Source organism: Hyla sarda, chromosome 5 (assembly GCF_029499605.1).
Source record: "Hyla sarda isolate aHylSar1 chromosome 5, aHylSar1.hap1, whole genome shotgun sequence".
Lineage (NCBI taxonomy): Eukaryota > Metazoa > Chordata > Amphibia > Anura > Hylidae > Hyla > Hyla sarda.
The window spans coordinates 2,071,953-2,093,742 of NC_079193.1; the positions used below are offsets into that span (position 1 = coordinate 2,071,953).

Consider the following 21,790-nt stretch of genomic DNA (forward strand, 5'->3'; position numbering starts at 1 on the left):
CATAGAAAACCTTTGGAAGGAATTGAAAGTCCGTGTTGCTCAGCGACAGCCCCAAAACATCACTGCTCTAGAGGAGATCTGCATGGAGGAATGGGCCAAAATACCAGCAACAGTGTGTGAGAACCTTGTGAAGACAGAAATCATGTGACCTCTGTCATTACCAACAGTGTGTGAGAACCTTGTGAAGGCAGAAAACATGTGACCTCTGTCATTACCAACAGTGTGTGAGAACCTTGTGAAGGCAGAAAACATGTGACCTCTGTCATTGCCAACAGTGTGTGAGAACCTTGTGAAGGCAGAAAACATGTGACCTCTGTCATTACCAACAGTGTGTGAGAACCTTGTGAAGGCAGAAAACATGTGACCTCTGTCATTACCAACAGTGTGTGAGAACCTTGTGAAGACAGAAAACATGTGACCTCTGTCATTACCAACAGTGTGTGAGAACCTTGTGAAGACAGAAATCATGTGACCTCTGTCATTACCAACAGTGTGTGAGAACCTTGTGAAGACAGAAATCATGTGACCTCTGTCATTACCAACAGTGTGTGAGAACCTTGTGAAGACAGAAATCATGTGACCTCTGTCATTACCAACAGTGTGTGAGAACCTTGTGAAGACAGAAATCATGTGACCTCTGTCATTACCAACAGTGTGTGAGAACCTTGTGAAGACAGAAATCATGTGACCTCTGTCATTACCAACAGTGTGTGAGAACCTTGTGAAGGCAGAAAACATGTGACCTCTGTCATTGCCAACAGTGTGTGAGAACCTTGTGAAGACAGAAAACATGTGACCTCTGTCATTGCCAACAGTGTGTGAGAACCTTGTGAAGACAGAAAACATGTGACCTCTGTCATTACCAACAGTGTGTGAGAACCTTGTGAAGGCAGAAAACATGTGACCTCTGTCATTGCCAACAGTGTGTGAGAACCTTGTGAAGACAGAAATCATGTGACCTCTGTCATTACCAACAGTGTGTGAGAACCTTGTGAAGGCAGAAAACATGTGACCTCTGTCATTGTCAACAAAGGGGATATAACAAAGTATTGAGATGAACTTTTCTTATTGACCAAATACTTATTTTCCACCATAATTTGCAGATAAATTCGTTAATAATCAGACAATGTGATTTTATGGATTTTTCTCATTCTGTCTCATAGTTGAGGTTATAACCTATGATGATAATTACAGCCTCATCTTTATAAGGGGGAGAACGAGTACAATTGGGGGCTGACTAAATACTTTTTGCCCCACTGTACTGTGCACAGGCCCCATCTATATACTGTACACAGGCATCATCTATATTCTGTATACAGGCCCCATCTATATACTGTATACAGGCACCATCTATATACAGGCCCCATCTATATACTGTATACAGGCACCATCTATATACAGGCCCCATCTATATACTGTACCCAGGCACCATCTATATACTGTATACAGGCCCCATCTATATACTGTATACAGGCACCATCTATATACAGGCCCCATCTATATACTGTACCCAGGCACCATCTATATACTGTATACAGGCATCATCTATATACTGTACACAGGCCCCATCTATATACTGGCACCATTTATATACTGTACACAGGCACCATCCATATACAGGCATCATCTATATACTGTATACAGGCACAATCTATATTCTGTACACAGGCCCCATCTATATACTGTACACAGGCACCATTTATATACTGTACACAGGCATCATCTATATACTGTACACAGGCCCCATCTATATACTGTATACAGGCATCATCTATATACTGTACCCAGGCACCATCTATATACTGTATACAGACACCATCTATATACAGGCCCCATCTATATACTGTACCCAGGCACCATCTATATACTGTATACAGGCATCATCTATATTCTGTACGCAGGCCCCATCTATATACTGGCACCATTTATATACTGTACACAGGCACCATCCATATACAGGCATCATCTATATACTGTATACAGGCACAATCTATATTCTGTACACAGGCCCCATCTATATACTGTATACAGGCACCATCTATATACAGGCACAATCTATATTCTGTACACAGGCACCATCTATATATACTGTACACAGGCATCATCTATATACTGTACACAGGCCCCATCTATATACTGTATACAGGCACAATCTATATTCTGTACACAGGCCCCATCTATATACTGTATACAGGCACAATCTATATTCTGTACACAGGCACCATCTATATATACTGTACACAGGCATCATCTATATACTGTACACAGGCCCCATCTATATACTGTATACAGGCACAATCTTTATTCTGTACACAGGCCCACAGGCCCCATCTATATACTGTACACAGGCACCATCTATATACTGTACACAGGCATCATCTATATACTGTACACAGGCCCCATCTATATACTGGCACCATCTATATACTGTACACAGGCATCATCTATATACTGTACACAGGCCCCATCTATATACTGTATACAGGCACAATCTATATTCTGTACACAGGCACCATCTATATACTGTACACAGGCATCATCTATATACTGTACACAGGCCCCATCTATATACTGGCACCATCTATATACTGTACACAGGCATCATCTATATACTGTACACAGGCCCCATCTATATACTGTACACAGACCCCATCTATATACTGGCACCATTTATATACTGTACACAGGCACCATCTATATTCTATACACAGGCCCCATCTATATACTGTATACAGGCACCATCTATATTCTATACACAGGCCCCATCTATATACTGTATACAGGCACCATCTATATACAGGCCCCATCTATATACTGTATACAGGCACCATCTATATACAGGCACCATCTATATACTGTATACAGGCATCATCTATATACTGTACACAGGCCCCATTTATATACTGGCACCATCTATATACTGTACACAGGCATCATCTATATACTGTACACAGGCCCCATCTATATACTGTATACAGGCACAATCTATATTCTGTACACAGGCCCACAGGCCCCATCTATATACTGTACACAGGCACCATTTATATACTGTACACAGGCACCATCTATATACTGTACACAGGCATCATCTATATACTGTACACAGGCCCCATCTATATACTGGCACCATCTATATACTGTACACAGGCATCATCTATATACTGTACACAGGCCCCATCTATATACTGTACACAGACCCCATCTATATACTGGCACCATTTATATACTGTACACAGGCACCATCTATATTCTATACACAGGCCCCATCTATATACTGTATACAGGCACCATCTATATACAGGCCCCATCTATATACTGTATACAGGCACCATCTATATACAGGCACCATCTATATACTGTATACAGGCATCATCTATATACTGTACACAGGCCCCATTTATATACTGGCACCATCTATATACTGTACACAGGCATCATCTATATACTGTACACAGGCCCCATCTATATACTGTATACAGGCACAATCTATATTCTGTACACAGGCCCACAGGCCCCATCTATATACTGTACACAGGCACCATTTATATACTGTACACAGGCACCATCTATATACTGTACACAGGCACCATCTATATACTGTACACAGGCCCCATCTATATACTGTACACAGGCCCCATCTATATACTATACACAGGCCCCATCTATATACAGGCCCCATCTATATACTGTATACAGGCAGCATCTATATACAGGCACCATTTATATACTGTACACAGGCACCATCTATATACTGTATACAGGCATCATCTATATTCTATACACAGGCCCCATCTATATACTGTATACAGGCACCATCTATATACAGGCCCCATCTATATACTGTATACAGGCACCATCTATATACAGGCCCCATCTATATACTGTACACAGGCATCATCTATATACTGTATACAGGCACCATCTATATACTGTACACAGGCCCCATCTATATACTGTACACAGGCATCATCTATATACTGTACACAGGCATCATCTATATACTGTACACAGGCCCCATCTATATACTGGCACCATCTATATACTGTACACAGGCCCCATCTATATACTGTACACAGGCCCCATCTATATACTATACACAGGCCCCATCTATATACAGGCCCCATCTATATACTGTATACAGGCACCATCTATATACAGGCACCATTTATATACTGTACACAGGCATCATCTATATTCTATACACAGGCCCCATCTATATACTGTATACAGGCACCATCTATATACAGGCCCCATCTATATACTGTATACAGGCACCATCTATATACAGGCCCCATCTATATACTGTACACAGGCATCATCTATATACTGTATACAGGCACCATCTATATACTGTACACAGGCCCCATCTATATACTGTACACAGGCCCCATCTATATACTGTATACAGGCACCATCTATACACTGTACACAGGCACCATCTATACACTGTACACAGGCACCATCTATACACTGTACACAGGCACCATCTATACACTGTACACAGGCATCATCTATACACTGTACACAGGCACCATCTATATACTGTACACAGGCATCATCTATACACTGTATACAGGCACCATCTATACACTGTACACAGGCACCATCTATACACTGTACACAGGCACCATCTATACACTGTACACAGGCACCATCTATACACTGTACACAGGCACCATCTATATACTGTACACAGGCACCATCTATATACTGGCACCATCTATATACTGTACACAGGCCCCATATATATACTGGCACCATCTATATACTGTATACAGGCACTATATATATATATATATATATATATATATATATATATATATACACACTGTACACAGGCCCCATCTATACACATGCCCCATCTATATACTGTATACAGGCCCCATCTATATACTGTACACAGGCACCATCTATATACTGGCACCATCTATATACTGTACACAGGCCCCATATATATACTGGCACCATCTATATACTGTATACAGGCACTATATATATATATATATATATATATATATATATACACACTGTACACAGGCCCCATCTATACACATGCCCCATCTATATACTGTATACAGGCACCATCTATACACTGTACACAGGCCCCATCTATATACTGTATATAGGCACCATCTATATACAGGCACCATCTATATACAGGCATCATCTATATACTGTACACAGGCACCATTTATATACTGTATACAGGCACAATCTATATTCTGTACACAGGCCCCATCTATATACAGGCACCATCTATATACAGGCATCATCTATATACTGTACACAGGCACCATCTATATACAGGCACCATCTATATACAGGCATCATCTATATACTGTACACAGGCACCATCTATATTCAGGCACCATCTATATACAGGCACCATCTATACACTGTATACAGGCCCCATTTATATACTGTATACAGGCACCATCTATATACTGTACGCACCATTTATATACTGTATACAGGCCCCATCTATATACTGGCACCATCTACATACTGTATACAGGCACCATCTATTTACAGGCCAAATCTATATACTGTATACAGGCACCATCTATATACAGGCCCCATCTATATACTGTATACAGGCCCCATCTATATACTGTACACATGCACCATCTATATACAGGCCCCATCTATATACTGTATACAGGCCCCATCTATATACTGTATACAGGCACCATCTATATACAGGCCCCATCTATATACTTTACACAGGCACCATCTATATACTGTACACAGGCCCCATCTATATGCTGTACACAGGCCCCATCTATATACTGTACACATGCCTCATCTATATACTGTACACAGGCCCCATCTATATACTGTACACATGCCTCATCTATATACTGTACACAGGCCCCATCTATATGCTGTACACAGGCACCATCTATATATATATTTTGGACAATGTTACATAGTAGTACTCAAGTGACCTTGCATTATATGAACATGACGCCCCCTAATGACCACATACTGACATGCAGGTGGGTTTTACAATGGACAATATACAATAAAGATAAAGTTGCCGGTCAGACTGTCTTAATTTTTGAGTGTAATATCCTTTTTCTATTTTCTATTTTCTGTCTTCTCATATTATTTTCCGCCTGTTTTACAAAAAGTGCAGAAAATCATCAGATTACTCACGGTCGGCTGTATCGTCCATGGCGCGGCGTTCCCTCCGCAGACTGGAATGGGTGCAGACTCTGCCCAATTTTCTGCCCCGATGGAGACAATCTTGGGTGGACACGTAGGGGCTTAGGGGCTGGATTTCTGGGGGGCATGTAAAATATGGTCAGGGGAATGCCCTTTATAAGCGACCATATAAGGTGTCGGTGCACTACAAGACACAGGGAGAACTACCCCCAGACTGGTGTAATGGGGAAAACTACAGCCTTGTATGACATCACTGATATAATATAATGACATGTGATCACAGCCCCGCCCCTGTATGACATCACTGATATAATATAGTGACATGTGATCACAGCCCCACCCCCTGTACGACATCACTGATATAATATAGTGACATGTGATCACAGCCCCGCCCCCTGTATGACATCACTGATATAATATAGTGACATGTGATCACAGCCCAGCCCCCTGTATGACATCACTGATATAATATAGTGACATGTGATCCCAGCCCTGCCCCCTGTATGACATCACTGATATAATATAGTGACATGTGATCCCAGCCCTGCCCCCTGTATGATATCACTGATATAATATAGTGACATGTGATCACAGCCCTGCCCCCTGTATGACATCACTGATATAATATAGTGACATGTGATCACAGACCCGACCCCTGTATGACATCACTGATATAATAGTAATATAATGGCATGTGACCACAGCCCCGCCCCCTGTATGACATCACTGATATAATATAATAGAAATATAATGACATGTGATCACAGACCCGCCTCCTGTATGACATCACAAATATAATAGTAATATGACAAGTGATCACAGCCCTGCCCCCTGTATGACATCACAAATATAATAGTAAAATAATGATAAGTGATCACAGCCCCGCCCCCTGTATGACATCACAAATATAATAGTAATATAATGACAAGTGATCACAGCCCCGCCCCCTGTATGACATCACTGATATAATATAATAGTAATATAATGAAATGTGACCACAGCCCCGCCCTCTGTATGACATCACTGATATAATATAATAGTAATATAATGAAATGTGATCACAGCCCCGCCCCCTGTATGACATCACTGATATAGCAATATAATGACATGTGACTACAGCCCTGCCCCCTGTATGACATCACTGATATATTATAGTAATATAATGACATGTGATCACAGCCCGCCCCCTGTATGACATCACTGATATAACATTATAGTAATATGATGACATGTGATTACAGCCCCGCCTCCTGTATGACATCACTGATATAATATAATAGTAATATAATGACATGTGATCACAGCCCCGCCCCCTGTATGACATCACTGATATAATTTAATAGTAATATAATGACATGTGATCACAGCCCCGCCCCCTGTATGACATCACTGATATAATATAATAGTAATAATATAATGACATGTGATCACAGCCCCGCCCCCTGTATGACATCACTGATATAATATAATAGTAATATAATGACATGTGATCACAGCCCCGCCACCTGTATGACATCACTGATATAATATAATAGTAATATAATGACATGTGATCACAGCCCCACCCCCTGTATGACATCACTGATATAATATAATAGTAATATAATGACATGTGATCACAGCCCCACCCCCTGTATGACATCACTGATATAATATAATGACATGTGATCACAGCCCCACCCCCTGTATGACATCACTGATATAATATAATAGTAATATAATGACATGTGATCACAGCCCCGGCCCCTGTATGACATCACTGATATAATATAATAGTAATATAATGACATGTGATCACAGCCCCGCCCCTGTATGACATCACTGATATAATATAATAGTAATATAATGACATGTGATCACAGCCCCACCCCCTGTATGACATCACTGATATAATATAATAGTAATATAATGACATGTGATCACAGCCCCGGCCCCTGTATGACATCACTGATATAATATAATAGTAATATAATGACATGTGATCACAGCCCCGCCCCTGTATGACATCACTGATATAATATAATAGTAATATAATGACATGTGATCACAGCCCCGCCCCTGTATGACATCACTGATATAATATAATAGTAATATAATGACATGTGATCACAGCCCGCCCCCTGTATGACATCACTGATATAATAGTAATATAATTACATGTGATCACAGCCCCGCCCCCTGTATGACATCACTGATATAATATAATAGTAATATAATGACATGTGATCACAGCCCCGCCCCCTGTATGACATCACTGATATAATATAATAGTAATATAATGACATGTGATCACAGCCCCGCCTCCTGTAGGACATCACTGATATAATATGATAGTAATATAATGACATGTGATTACTGCCCCGCCTCCTGTATGACATCACTAATAATACATAATAGTAATATAATGACATGTGATCACAGCCCCGCCTCCTGTATGACATCACTGATATAATATAATGACATGAGATCACAGCCCCGGCCCCTGTATGACATCATTGATATAATATAATAGTAATACAATGACATGTGATCCCAGCCCCGCCTCCTGTATGACATCACTGATATAATGATAGTAATATAATGACATGTGATTACAGACCCGCCTCCTGTATGACATCACTGATATAACATAATAGTAATATAATGACATGCGATTACAGCCCCGCCTCCTGTATGACATCACTGATATAATATAATAGGAATATAATGACATGTGATCACAGCCCCGCCCCCTGTATGACATCACTCACGGTCATCACTAGTTACATAATTGTTAATGACTCAATATAAAAGCAGAAATAATGGTGGATCCTGGAGAGCAGTGTACGGGGGGTGGGGGGGGGGCAGGGTTGTGGAGCTCATCAGATTTGGCCCCAGGGGGCCCTGTGCTGCTCTTCCATAGATATATGCAGTAATATTGGCCCTCTGTGTCCTCTTCTCCATTTTCCTTAAAGGGGACCTCTCATCAAATAAACTTTTGATATATTTTAGATTAATGAATGTTGAATAACTTTCCAATAACAGGTTAATGAACAATATGCTTCTTTCTATTGTATTTTTCCCGATCAGTCCTGTCAGCATTTCTGACTCATGCTGGAGTCCTAAACACTCATAGCTGCCAGCCTGCTTTGTTCACAGCCAAACAGGCTGTGAACAAAGCATACTGGCAGCTCGTAGTGTTTAGGACTCCAGCATGAGTCTGAAATGCTTGCTGCCAGGACTGGTAGGGAGACCCCTAGTGGTCATTTCTTCAAAGTGGGAAATTAAATAGAAAGAAGCAGATTTTTTAATAACCATCTACACCTCCACCTACACCACAATCGACACCACCATCTACACCACCGTCTACACCACCGTCTACACCACCGTCTACACCACCGTCTACACCACCGTCTACACCACCGTCTACACCACCGTCTACACCACCATCTACACCACCATCTACACCACCATCTACACCACCATCTACACCACCATCTACGCCTCCATCTACACAACCATCTACACCACCATCTACACCACCATCCACATCTCCATCTACACCACCATCTACACCTCCGTCTACACCTCCGTCTACACCTCCGTCTACACCTCCGTCTACACCTCCATCTACACCTCCATCCTCATCGTCTACATCACCAGCGCCATCTACACCCCCATCTACACCGCCATCTACACCACCATCTACACCACCATCATCATCGTCTACATCGCCATCTACATAACCCCCATCTACACCACCATCATCATCATTGTCTACATCGCCATCTCCACCACTACCACGATCTCCACCACCACCATCTACACCATCATCATCATCATCATCATCATCACCTCCATCTACACCTCCATCTACACCACCATCTACACCACCATCTACACCACCATCTACACCACCATCTACACCTCCATCTACACCTCCATCTACACCTCCATCTACACCTCCGTCTACACCACCGTCTACACCACCATCTACACCACCATCTACACCTCCATCTACACCTCCATCTACACCTCCATCTACACCTCCATCTACACCTCCATCTACACCTCCATCCTCATCGTCTACATCACCAGCGCCATCTACACCCCCATCTACACCGCCATCTACACCACCATCTACACCACCATCATCATCGTCTACATCGCCATCTACATAACCCCCATCTACACCACCATCATCATCATTGTCTACATCGCCATCTCCACCACTACCACGATCTCCACCACCACCATCTACACCATCATCATCATCATCATCTACACCTCCATCTACACCTCCATCTACACCTCCATCTACACCTCCATCTACACCACCATCTACACCACCATCTACACCACCATCTACATAACCACCATCTACACCACCATCTACATAACCACCATCTACACCACCACCATCTACACCACCACCATCATTGTCTACATCGCCATCTACATAACCACCATCTACACCACCACCATCTACACCACCATCATCATCGTCTACATCGCCATCTACATCACCATCTACACCACCATCATCATCGTCTACATCGCCATCCACATAACCACCATCTACACCACCACCATCTACACCACCATCATCATCGTCTACACCGCCATCTACATCACCATCTACACCACCATCATCATCGTCTACATCGCCATCCACATAACCACCATCTACACCACCATCTCCATCACCATCACCATCATCATCGTCGTCGTCTACATCAACATCGCCATCTTCACCCTCATCTACACCCTCATCTACACCACCATCATCATCGTCTACATCACCATCTACATAACCACCATCTACACCAATAACATGCAATTGTAAAGTTATTCTGCATACATTTATCTGTAATATATCAAAGTTTTTTTGATGAGAGGTACCCTTTAAACTCATCCAAAAACTGAAGCCAAACAAGTTCAGTTCACATATAGACCATCTACACCACCATCTACACCACCATCTACATCTCCATCCACACCTCCATCCACATCTCCATCCACACCTCCATCTACACCACCATCTACATAACCACCATCAACACCACCATCAACATAACCACCATCTACACCACCATCATCATCGTCTACATCGCCATCTACATAACCACCATCTACACCACCATCATCATCGTCTACATCGCCATCCACATAACCACCATCTACACCACCACCATCTACACCACCATCATCATCGTCTACACCGCCATCTACATCACCATCTACACCACCATCATCATCGTCTACATCGCCATCCACATAACCACCATCTACACCACCATCTCCATCACCATCATCATCGTCGTCGTCTACATCAACATCGCCATCTTCACCCTCATCTACACCCTCATCTACACCACCATCATCATCGTCTACATCACCATCTACATAACCACCATCTACACCAATAACATGCAATTGTAAAGTTATTCTGCATACATTTATCTGTAATATATCAAAGTTTTTTTGATGAGAGGTACCCTTTAAACTCATCCAAAAACTGAAGCCAAACAAGTTCAGTTCACATATAGACCATCTACACCACCATCTACACCACCATCTACATCTCCATCCACACCTCCATCCACATCTCCATCCACACCTCCATCTACACCACCATCTACATAACCACCATCAACACCACCATCTACATAACCACCATCTACACCACCATCTACATAACCACCATCTACACCACCATCATCATCGTCTACATCGCCATCTACATAACCACCATCTACACCACCATCATCATCGTCTACATCGCCATCTACATAACCACCATCTACACCACCACCATCTACACCGCCATCTACACCACCACCATCATCATCTACATCACCATTTACATCACCATCTACACCACCATCTACACCACCTTCATCATCGTCTACATCACCATCATCATCTACACCACCATCTACACCACCATCTACATAACCACCATCTACACCACCATCTACATAACCACCATCTACACCACCATCATCATCGTCTACATCACCATCTACATAACCACCATCTACACCACCATCATCATCGTCTACATCGCCATCTACATAACCCCCATCTACACCACCACCATCTACACCGCCATCTACACCACCACCATCATCATCTACATCACCATTTACATCACCATCTACACCACCATCTACACCACCTTCATCATCATCTACACCACCATCTACACCACCATCATCATCGTCTACATCACCATCATCATCTACACCACCATCTACACCACCATCATCATCGTCTACATCACCATCATCATCTACATCGTCATCTACACCACCATCTACACCACCACCATCTACACCACCACCATCTACACCACCATCATCATCGTCTACACCACCATCATCATTGTCTACATCACCATCATCATCTACATTGTCATCTACACCACCATCTACACCACCACCATCTACACCACCACCATCTACACCACCACCATCTACACCACCACCATCTACACCACCACCATCTACACCACCATCTACACCACCACCATCTACACCACCACCATCTACACCACCACCATCTACACCACCACCATCATCATTGTCTACATCACCATCATCATCTACACCGCCATCTACTCTACCATCATCATTGTCTACATCGCCATCTCCATCGCCATGTCCATAATCACCATCTACACCACCATCGGCAGCAGTTGGGGGGATGGGGGGGGTCGTTGTTTCTGGAGCCGCAGGATTTTTACGCACTTATTACACTGCAACATGACCATAAATTACAAAAAAAAAAATGTCCAAAAATAAGCAGCTTGTTGTGTGTTTACTGCTGAGTGACTTGGGGGGGGGGGGGGGGGTCCTGACAATGGTGACGGGGGGGGGGGGGGGGGTGAGGTATCAGCCTGGGACCATCTGCGCTGGCAGCTCCGGCGGTGACATCATCAGAACCTACAGAGCGACCAATGTGACTGCGCCCAGAGGTTACACAAACATTATGCTTCCAAGGTCAATCCCTGAGGAGCCCCCCTGACCCCCCCACACACTGCCTCCCCCAATCCCCCCTCCTTTCCCTCATTCCATGGTGGGACGGTGCGCACACAGGTGGTACACTCGCTCCGCGCCGACCTCGTCCAATGTTATATAAAGATGCATCCGGAATTTACCGGAAAATGTATCCCAACGATTATGGGGGCAATGGGGAACATGACGAGGGGGTCTCCAACCTGTGGTCCTCCAGCAGTCGCAAAACTACAACTCCCATCAAACTGCTGCAGAATTACAATGTTACAAAGCTGAAAATCCAGCCGAACAGTACTGGTGAACCAGGGTTAGATAATGGTGATGTAGCAGAGCTGGGTATGTAGTACAGTACTGGTGAACCAGGGTTAGATAATGGTGATGTAGCAGAGCTGGGTATGTAGTACAGTACTGGTGAACCAGGGTTAGATAATGGTGATGTAGCAGAGCTGGGTATGTAGTACAGTACTGGTGAACCAGGGTTAGATAATGGTGATGTAGCAGAGCTGGGTATGTAGTACAGTACTGGTGAACCAGGGTTAGATAATGGTGATGTAGCAGAGCTGGGTATGTAGTACAGTACTGGTGAACCAGGGTTAGATAATGGTGATGTAGCAGAGCTGGGTATGTAGTACAGTACTGGTGAACCAGGGTTAGATAATGGTGATGTAGCAGAGCTGGGTATGTAGTACAGTAGTCAGGTGAACCAGGGTTAGATAATGGTGATGTAGCAGAGCTGGGTATGTAGTACAGTACTGGTGAACCAGGGTTAGATAATGGTGATGTAGCAGAGCTGGGTATGTAGTACAGTAGTCAGGTGAACCAGGGTTAGATAATGGTGATGTAGCAGAGCTGGGTATGTAGTACAGTACTGGTGAACCAGGGTTAGATAATGGTGATGTAGCAGAGCTGGGTATGTAGTACAGTACTGGTGAACCAGGGTTAGATAATGGTGATGTAGCAGAGCTGGGTATGTAGTACAGTACTGGTGAACCAGGGTTAGATAATGGTGATGTAGCAGAGCTGGGTATGTAGTACAGTACTGGTGAACCAGGGTTAGATAATGGTGATGTAGCAGAGCTGGGTATGTAGTACAGTACTGGTGAACCAGGGTTAGATAATGGTGATGTAGCAGAGCTGGGTATGTAGTACAGTACTGGTGAACCAGGGTTAGATAATGGTGATGTAGCAGAGCTGGGTATGTAGTACAGTAGTCAGGTGAACCAGGGTTAGATAATGGTGATGTAGCAGAGCTGGGTATGTAGTACAGTACTGGTGAACCAGGGTTAGATAATGGTGATGTAGCAGAGCTGGGTATGTAGTACAGTAGTCAGGTGAACCAGGGTTAGATAATGGTGATGTAGCAGAGCTGGGTATGTAGTACAGTACTGGTGAACCAGGGTTAGATAATGGTGATGTAGCAGAGCTGGGTATGTAGTACAGTACTGGTGAACCAGGGTTAGATAATGGTGATGTAGCAGAGCTGGGTATGTAGTACAGTACTGGTGAACCAGGGTTAGATAATGGTGATATAGCAGAGCTGGGTATGTAGTACAGTACTGGTGAACCAGGGTTAGATAATGGTGATGTAGCAGAGCTGGGTATGTAGTACAGTACTGGTGAACCAGGGTTAGATAATGGTGATGTAGCAGAGCTGGGTATGTAGTACAGTACTGGTGAACCAGGGTTAGATAATGGTGATGTAGCAGAGCTGGGTATGTAGTACAGTACTGGTGAACCAGGGTTAGATAATGGTGATGTAGCAGAGCTGGGTATGTAGTACAGTACTGGTGAACCAGGGTTAGATAATGGTGATGTAGCAGAGCTGGGTATGTAGTACAGTACTGGTGAACCAGGGTTAGATAATGGTGATGTAGCAGAGCTGGGTATGTAGTACAGTACTGGTGAACCAGGGTTAGATAATGGTGATGTAGCAGAGCTGGGTATGTAGTACAGTAGTCAGGTGAACCAGGGTTAGATAATGGTGATGTAGCAGAGCTGGGTATGTAGTACAGTACTGGTGAACCAGGGTTAGATAATGGTGATGTAGCAGAGCTGGGTATGTAGTACAGTACTGGTGAACCAGGGTTAGATAATGGTGATGTAGCAGAGCTGGGTATGTAGTACAGTAGTCAGGTGAACCAGGGTTAGATAATGGTGATGTAGCAGAGCTGGGTATGTAGTACAGTACTGGTGAACCAGGGTTAGATAATGGTGATGTAGCAGAGCTGGGTATGTAGTACAGTACTGGTGAACCAGGGTTAGATAATGGTGATGTAGCAGAGCTGGGTATGTAGTACAGTAGTCAGGTGAACCAGGGTTAGATAATGGTGATGTAGCAGAGCTGGGTATGTAGTACAGTACTGGTGAACCAGGGTTAGATAATGGTGATGTAGCAAAGCTGGGTATGTAGTACAGTACTGGTGAACCAGGGTTAGATAATGGTGATGTAGCAGAGCTGGGTATGTAGTACAGTACTGGTGAACCAGGGTTAGATAATGGTGATGTAGCAGAGCTGGGTATGTAGTACAGTAGTCAGGTGAACCAGGGTTAGATAATGGTGATGTAGCAGAGCTGGGTATGTAGTACAGTACTGGTGAACCAGGGTTAGATAATGGTGATGTAGCAGAGCTGGGTATGTAGTACAGTACTCAGGTGATCCAGGGTTAGATAATGGTGATGTAGCAGAGCTGGGTATGTAGTACAGTACTGGTGAACCAGGGTTAGATAATGGTGATGTAGCAGAGCTGGGTATGTAGTACAGTACTGGTGAACCAGGGTTAGATAATGGTGATGTAGCAGAGCTGGGTATGTAGTACAGTACTGGTAAACCAGGGTTAGATAATGGTGATGTAGCAGGGCTGGGTATGTAGTACAGTAGTCAGGTGAACCAGGGTTAGATAATGGTGATGTAGCAGAGCTGGGTATGTAGTACAGTACTGGTGAACCAGGGTTAGATAATGGTGATGTAGCAGAGCTGGGTATGTAGTACAGTACTGGTGAACCAGGGTTAGATAATGGTGATGTAGCAGAGCTGGGTATGTAGTACAGTACTGGTGAACCAGGGTTAGATAATGGTGATGTAGCAGAGCTGGGTATGTAGTACAGTACTGGTGAACCAGGGTTAGATAATGGTGATGTAGCAGAGCTGGGTATGTAGTACAGTACTGGTGAACCAGGGTTAGATAATGGTGATGTAGCAGAGCTGGGTATGTAGTACAGTACTGGTGAACCAGGGTTAGATAATGGTGATGTAGCAGAGCTGGGTATGTAGTACAGTACTGGTGAACCAGGGTTAGATAATGGTGATGTAGCAGAGCTGGGTATGTAGTACAGTAGTCAGGTGAACCAGGGTTAGATAATGGTGATGTAGCAGAGCTGGGTATGTAGTACAGTACTGGTGAACCAGGGTTAGATAATGGTGATGTAGCAGAGCTGGGTATGTAGTACAGTACTGGTGAACCAGGGTTAGATAATGGTGATGTAGCAGAGCTGGGTATGTAGTACAGTAGTCAGGTGAACCAGGGTTAGATAATGGTGATGTAGCAGAGCTGGGTATGTAGTACAGTACTGGTGAACCAGGGTTAGATAATGGTGATGTAGCAGAGCTGGGTATGTAGTACAGTACTGGTGAACCAGGGTTAGATAATGGTGATGTAGCAGAGCTGGGTATGTAGTACAGTAGTCAGGTGAACCAGGGTTAGATAATGGTGATGTAGCAGAGCTGGGTATGTAGTACAGTACTGGTGAACCAGGGTTAGATAATGGTGATGTAGCAGAGCTGGGTATGTAGTACAGTACTGGTGAACCAGGGTTAGATAATGGTGATGTAGCAGAGCTGGGTATGTAGTACAGTACTGGTGAACCAGGGTTAGATAATGGTGATGTAGCAGAGCTGGGTATGTAGTACAGTAGTCAGGTGAACCAGGGTTAGATAATGGTGATGTAGCAGAGCTGGGTATGTAGTACAGTACTGGTGAACCAGGGTTAGATAATGGTGATGTAGCAGAGCTGGGTATGTAGTACAGTACTCAGGTGATCCAGGGTTAGATAATGGTGATGTAGCAGAGCTGGGTATGTAGTACAGTACTGGTGAACCAGGGTTAGATAATGGTGATGTAGCAGAGCTGGGTATGTAGTACAGTACTGGTGAACCAGGGTTAGATAATGGTGATGTAGCAGAGCTGGGTATGTAGTACAGTACTGGTAAACCAGGGTTAGATAATGGTGATGTAGCAGGGCTGGGTATGTAGTACAGTAGTCAGGTGAACCAGGGTTAGATAATGGTGATGTAGCAGAGCTGGGTATGTAGTACAGTACTGGTGAACCAGGGTTAGATAATGGTGATGTAGCAGAGCTGGGTATGTAGTACAGTACTGGTGAACCAGGGTTAGATAATGGTGATGTAGCAGAGCTGGGTATGTAGTACAGTAGTCAGGTGAACCAGGGTTAGATAATGGTGATGTAGCAGAGCTGGGTATGTAGTACAGTACTGGTGAACCAGGGTTAGATAATGGTGATGTAGCAGAGCTGGGTATGTAGTACAGTACTGGTGAACCAGGGTTAGATAATGGTGATGTAGCAGAGCTGGGTATGTAGTACAGTACTGGTGAACCAGGGTTAGATAATGGTGATGTAGCAGAGCTGGGTATGTAGTACAGTAGTCAGGTGAACCAGGGTTAGATAATGGTGATGTAGCAGAGCTGGGTATGTAGTACAGTACTGGTGAACCAGGGTTAGATAATGGTGATGTAGCAGAGCTGGGTATGTAGTACAGTAGTCAGGTGATCCAGGGTTAGATAATGGTGATGTAGCAGAGCTGGGTATGTAGTACAGTACTGGTGAACCAGGGTTAGATAATGGTGATGTAGCAGAGCTGGGTATGTAGTACAGTACTGGTGAACCAGGGTTAGATAATGGTGATGTAGCAGAGCTGGGTATGTAGTACAGTACTGGTGAACCAGGGTTAGATAATGGTGATGTAGCAGAGCTGGGTATGTAGTACAGTAGTCAGGTGATCCAGGGTTAGATAATGGTGATGTAGCAGAGCTGGGTATGTAGTACAGTACTGGTGAACCAGGGTTAGATAATGGTGATGTAGCAGAGCTGGGTATGTAGTACAGTAGTCAGGTGAACCAGGGTTGGATAATGGTGATGTAGCAGAGCTGGGTATGTAGTACAGTAGTCAGGTGATCCAGGGTTAGATAATGGTGATGTAGCAGAGCTGGGTATGTAGTACAGTACTGGTGAACCAGGGTTAGATAATGGTGATGTAGCAGAGCTGGGTATGTAGTACAGTACTGGTGAACCAGGGTTAGATAATGGTGATGTAGCAGAGCTGGGTATGTAGTACAGTACTGGTGAACCAGGGTTAGATAATGGTGATGTAGCAGAGCTGGGTATGTAGTACAGTAGTCAGGTGAACCAGGGTTAGATAATGGTGATGTAGCAGAGCTGGGTATGTAGTACAGTAGTCAGGTGAACCAGGGTTAGATAATGGTGATGTAGCAGAGCTGGGTATGTAGTACAGTAGTCAGGTGAACCAGGGTTAGATAATGGTGATGTAGCAGAGCTAGGTATGTAGTACAGTAGTCAGGTGAACCAGGGTTAGATAATGGTGATGTAGCAGAGCTGGGTATGTAGTACAGTAGTGGTAGTCAGGTGAACCAGGGTTAGATAATGGTGATGTAGCAGAGCTGGGTATGTAGTACAGTAGTCGTAGTCAGGTGATCCAGGGTTAGATAATGATGATGTAGCAGAGCTGGGTATGCAGTACAGTAGTCATAGTCAGGTGAGCCAGGGTTAGATAATGGTGATGTAGCAGAGCTGGGTATGTAGTACAGTAGTCGTAGTCAGGTGATCCAGGGTTAGATAATGGTGATGTAGCAGAGCTGGGTATGCTGTACAGTATTCGTGGTCAGGCGAGCCAGGGTTAGATAATGGTGATGTAGCAGAGCTGGGTATGTAGTACAGTAGTCAGGTGAACCAGGGTTAGATAATGGTGATGTAGCAGGGCTGGGTATGTAGTACAGTAGTCAGGTGAACCAGGGTTAGATAATGGTGATGTAGCAGAGCTGGGTATGTAGTACAGTAGTCATGTGAACCAGGGTTAGATAATGGTGATGTAGCAGAGCTGGGTATGCTGTACAGTAGTGGTAGTCAGGTGATCCAGGGTTAGATAATGGTGATGTAGTAGAGCTGGGTATGTAGTACAGTAGTGGTAGTCAGGTGATCCAGGGTTAGATAATGGTGATGTAGCAGAGCTGGGTATGTAGTACAGTAGTCTTAGTCAGGTGAGCCAGGGTTAGATAATGGTGATGTAGCAGAGCTGGGTATGCAGTACAGTAGTCGTAGTTAGGTGAGCCAGGGTTAGATAATGGTGATGTAGCAGAGCTGGGTATGTAGTACAGTACTGGTGAACCAGGGTTAGATAATGGTGATGTAGCAGAGCTGGGTATGTAGTACAGTAGTCGTAGTCAGGTGAACCAGGGATAGATAATGGTGATGTAGCAGAGCTGGGTATGTAGTACAGTAGTCACAGTCAGGTGAGCCAGGGTTAGATAATGGTGATGTAGCAGAGCTGGGTATGCAGTACAGTAGTCATAGTCAGGTGAGCCAGGGTTAGATAATGGTGATGTAGCAGAGCTGGGTATGTAGTACAGTAGTGGTAGTCAGTTGATCCAGGGTTAGATAATAGTGATGTAGCAGAGCTGGGTATGTAATACAGTAGTGGTAGTCAGGTGATTCAGGGTTAGATAATGGTGATGTAGTAGAGCTGGGTATGTAGTACAGTACTGGTGACCCAGGGTTATATAATGGTGATGTAGCAGAGCTGGGTATGCAGTACAGTAGTCATAGTCAGGTGAGCCAGGGTTAGATAATGGTGATGTAGCAGAGCTGGGTATGTAGTACAGTAGTGGTAGTCAGTTGATCCAGGGTTAGATAATAGTGATGTAGCAGAGCTGGGTATGTAGTACAGTAGTGGTAGTCAGGTGATTCAGGGTTAGATAATGGTGATGTAGCAGAGCTGGGTATGCTGTACAGTAGTCGTAGTCAGGTGAGCCAGGGTTAGATAATGGTGATGTAGCAGAGCTGGGTATGCAGTACAGTAGTCGTAGTCAGGTGAGCCAGGGTTCAGTCATGGTGATGTAGCAGAGCTTGGTACGCAGTACAGTAGTCGTGGTCAGGCGAGCCATGGTTCAGTCATGGTGATGTAGCAGAGCTGGGTATGCTGTACAGTAGTCGTAGTCAGGTGAGCCAGGGTTAGATAATGGTGATGTAGCAGAGCTGGGTATGCTGTACAGTAGTCGTGGTCAGGCGAGCCAGGGTTCAGTCATGGTGATGTAGCAGAGCTGGGTATGCAGTACAGTAGTCGTAGTCAGGTGAGCCAGGGTTAGATAATGGTGATGTAGCAGAGCTGGGTATGCTGTACAGTAGTCGTGGTCAGGCGAGCCAGGGTTAGATAATGGTGATGTAGCAGAGCTGGGTATGTAGTACAGTAGTCGTAGTCAGGTGAACCAGGGTTAGATAATGGTGATGTAGCAGAGCTGGGTACGCAGTACAGTAGTCGTAGTCAGGTGAGCCAGGGTTCAGTCATGGTGATGTAGCAGAGCTGGGTATGCTGTACAGTAGTCGTAGTCAGGTGAACCAGGGTTAGATAATGGTGATGTAGCACAGTTGGGTACGCAGTACAGTAGTCGTAGTCAGGTGAGCCAGGGTTCAGTCATGGTGATGTAGCAGAGCTGGGTATGTAGTACAGTAGTCGTAGTCAGGTGAGCCAGGGTTAGATAATGTTGATGTAGCAGAGCTGGGTATGCTGTACAGTAGTCGTGGTCAGGCGAGCCAGGGTTCAGTCATGGTGATGTAGCAGAGCTGGGTATGTAGTACAGTAGTTGTGGTCAGGCGAGCCAGGGTTCAGTCATGGTGATGTAGCAGAGTTCGGTTTGCCAAGCAGGCTGTACAATAGTCAGACAAGAGGTAGTCAGGTAAGTAGTTGGTCACGCCCGGCTTTGGTAATCCTGGTGTAGCAGAGCTGGGCATGCAGTACAATAGTGGAAGGGCACATACTTTAGGCCAGTGTCTCCCAACCAGGGTGCCTCCAGCCTTTGGCTATCCGGGCATGCTGGGAGCTGTAGTTTTGCAACAGCTGGAGGCACCCTGGTTGGGAATCACTTCTTTAGGCCATGCAGTCTCTCCATCAGAAATGTCCCATTGTCATGTGATGTCCAGGGGGTCACATACATGTGTGTCTCTCCATGCAGTAATGCCCCCAGGGTCACGTGATGCGGTCATGTGACGGTAATGGTGGGAATGGGGTGGTGAGGGGCCACTTATCTCCCTGTAATGATCTGTCGATGACTGGGGCCCCGTGAGCTCTCGATCGGCCCCTGATAAAGCACGTGGCGCCGTTTAATGATTAATGGCCGCTCATTGAGGAGGCGCCTCTGATCTCCATTCATGGGCCGGTAAATCATTAATGGCCCAGTGACCACCGGGCCCGGCGTCCTCTGCAGGTAAACTGAAGGTTACACAGACCTTCTATGGGATTTCTGTCCATCACATGACCTCATTATCAAAGGACCAAGACAATCGAGGATTGTAACAAACCCTCTGCTGTGAGAAGCACT

At 44.5% G+C, this 21,790-nt stretch overlaps 1 protein-coding gene across 4 annotated transcripts in view; it reads right to left on the minus strand.

Annotated features, from left to right (window-relative positions):
* Nucleotides 1-21,790, minus strand: part of WNT9A (Wnt family member 9A) — a 190,365-nt gene that overhangs the window by 114,101 nt on the left and 54,474 nt on the right. For 2 of the 4 annotated variants that reach the window (XM_056518701.1, XM_056518702.1), the window contains exon 2: nt 6,160-6,285. The exons of the other annotated variants lie outside the window; for them this stretch is intronic. In XM_056518701.1, coding sequence (XP_056374676.1) covers nt 6,160-6,285 — 126 coding nt within the window. The remainder of the gene's footprint in view (nt 1-6,159; nt 6,286-21,790) is intronic. 4 annotated transcript variants of the gene reach the window in all.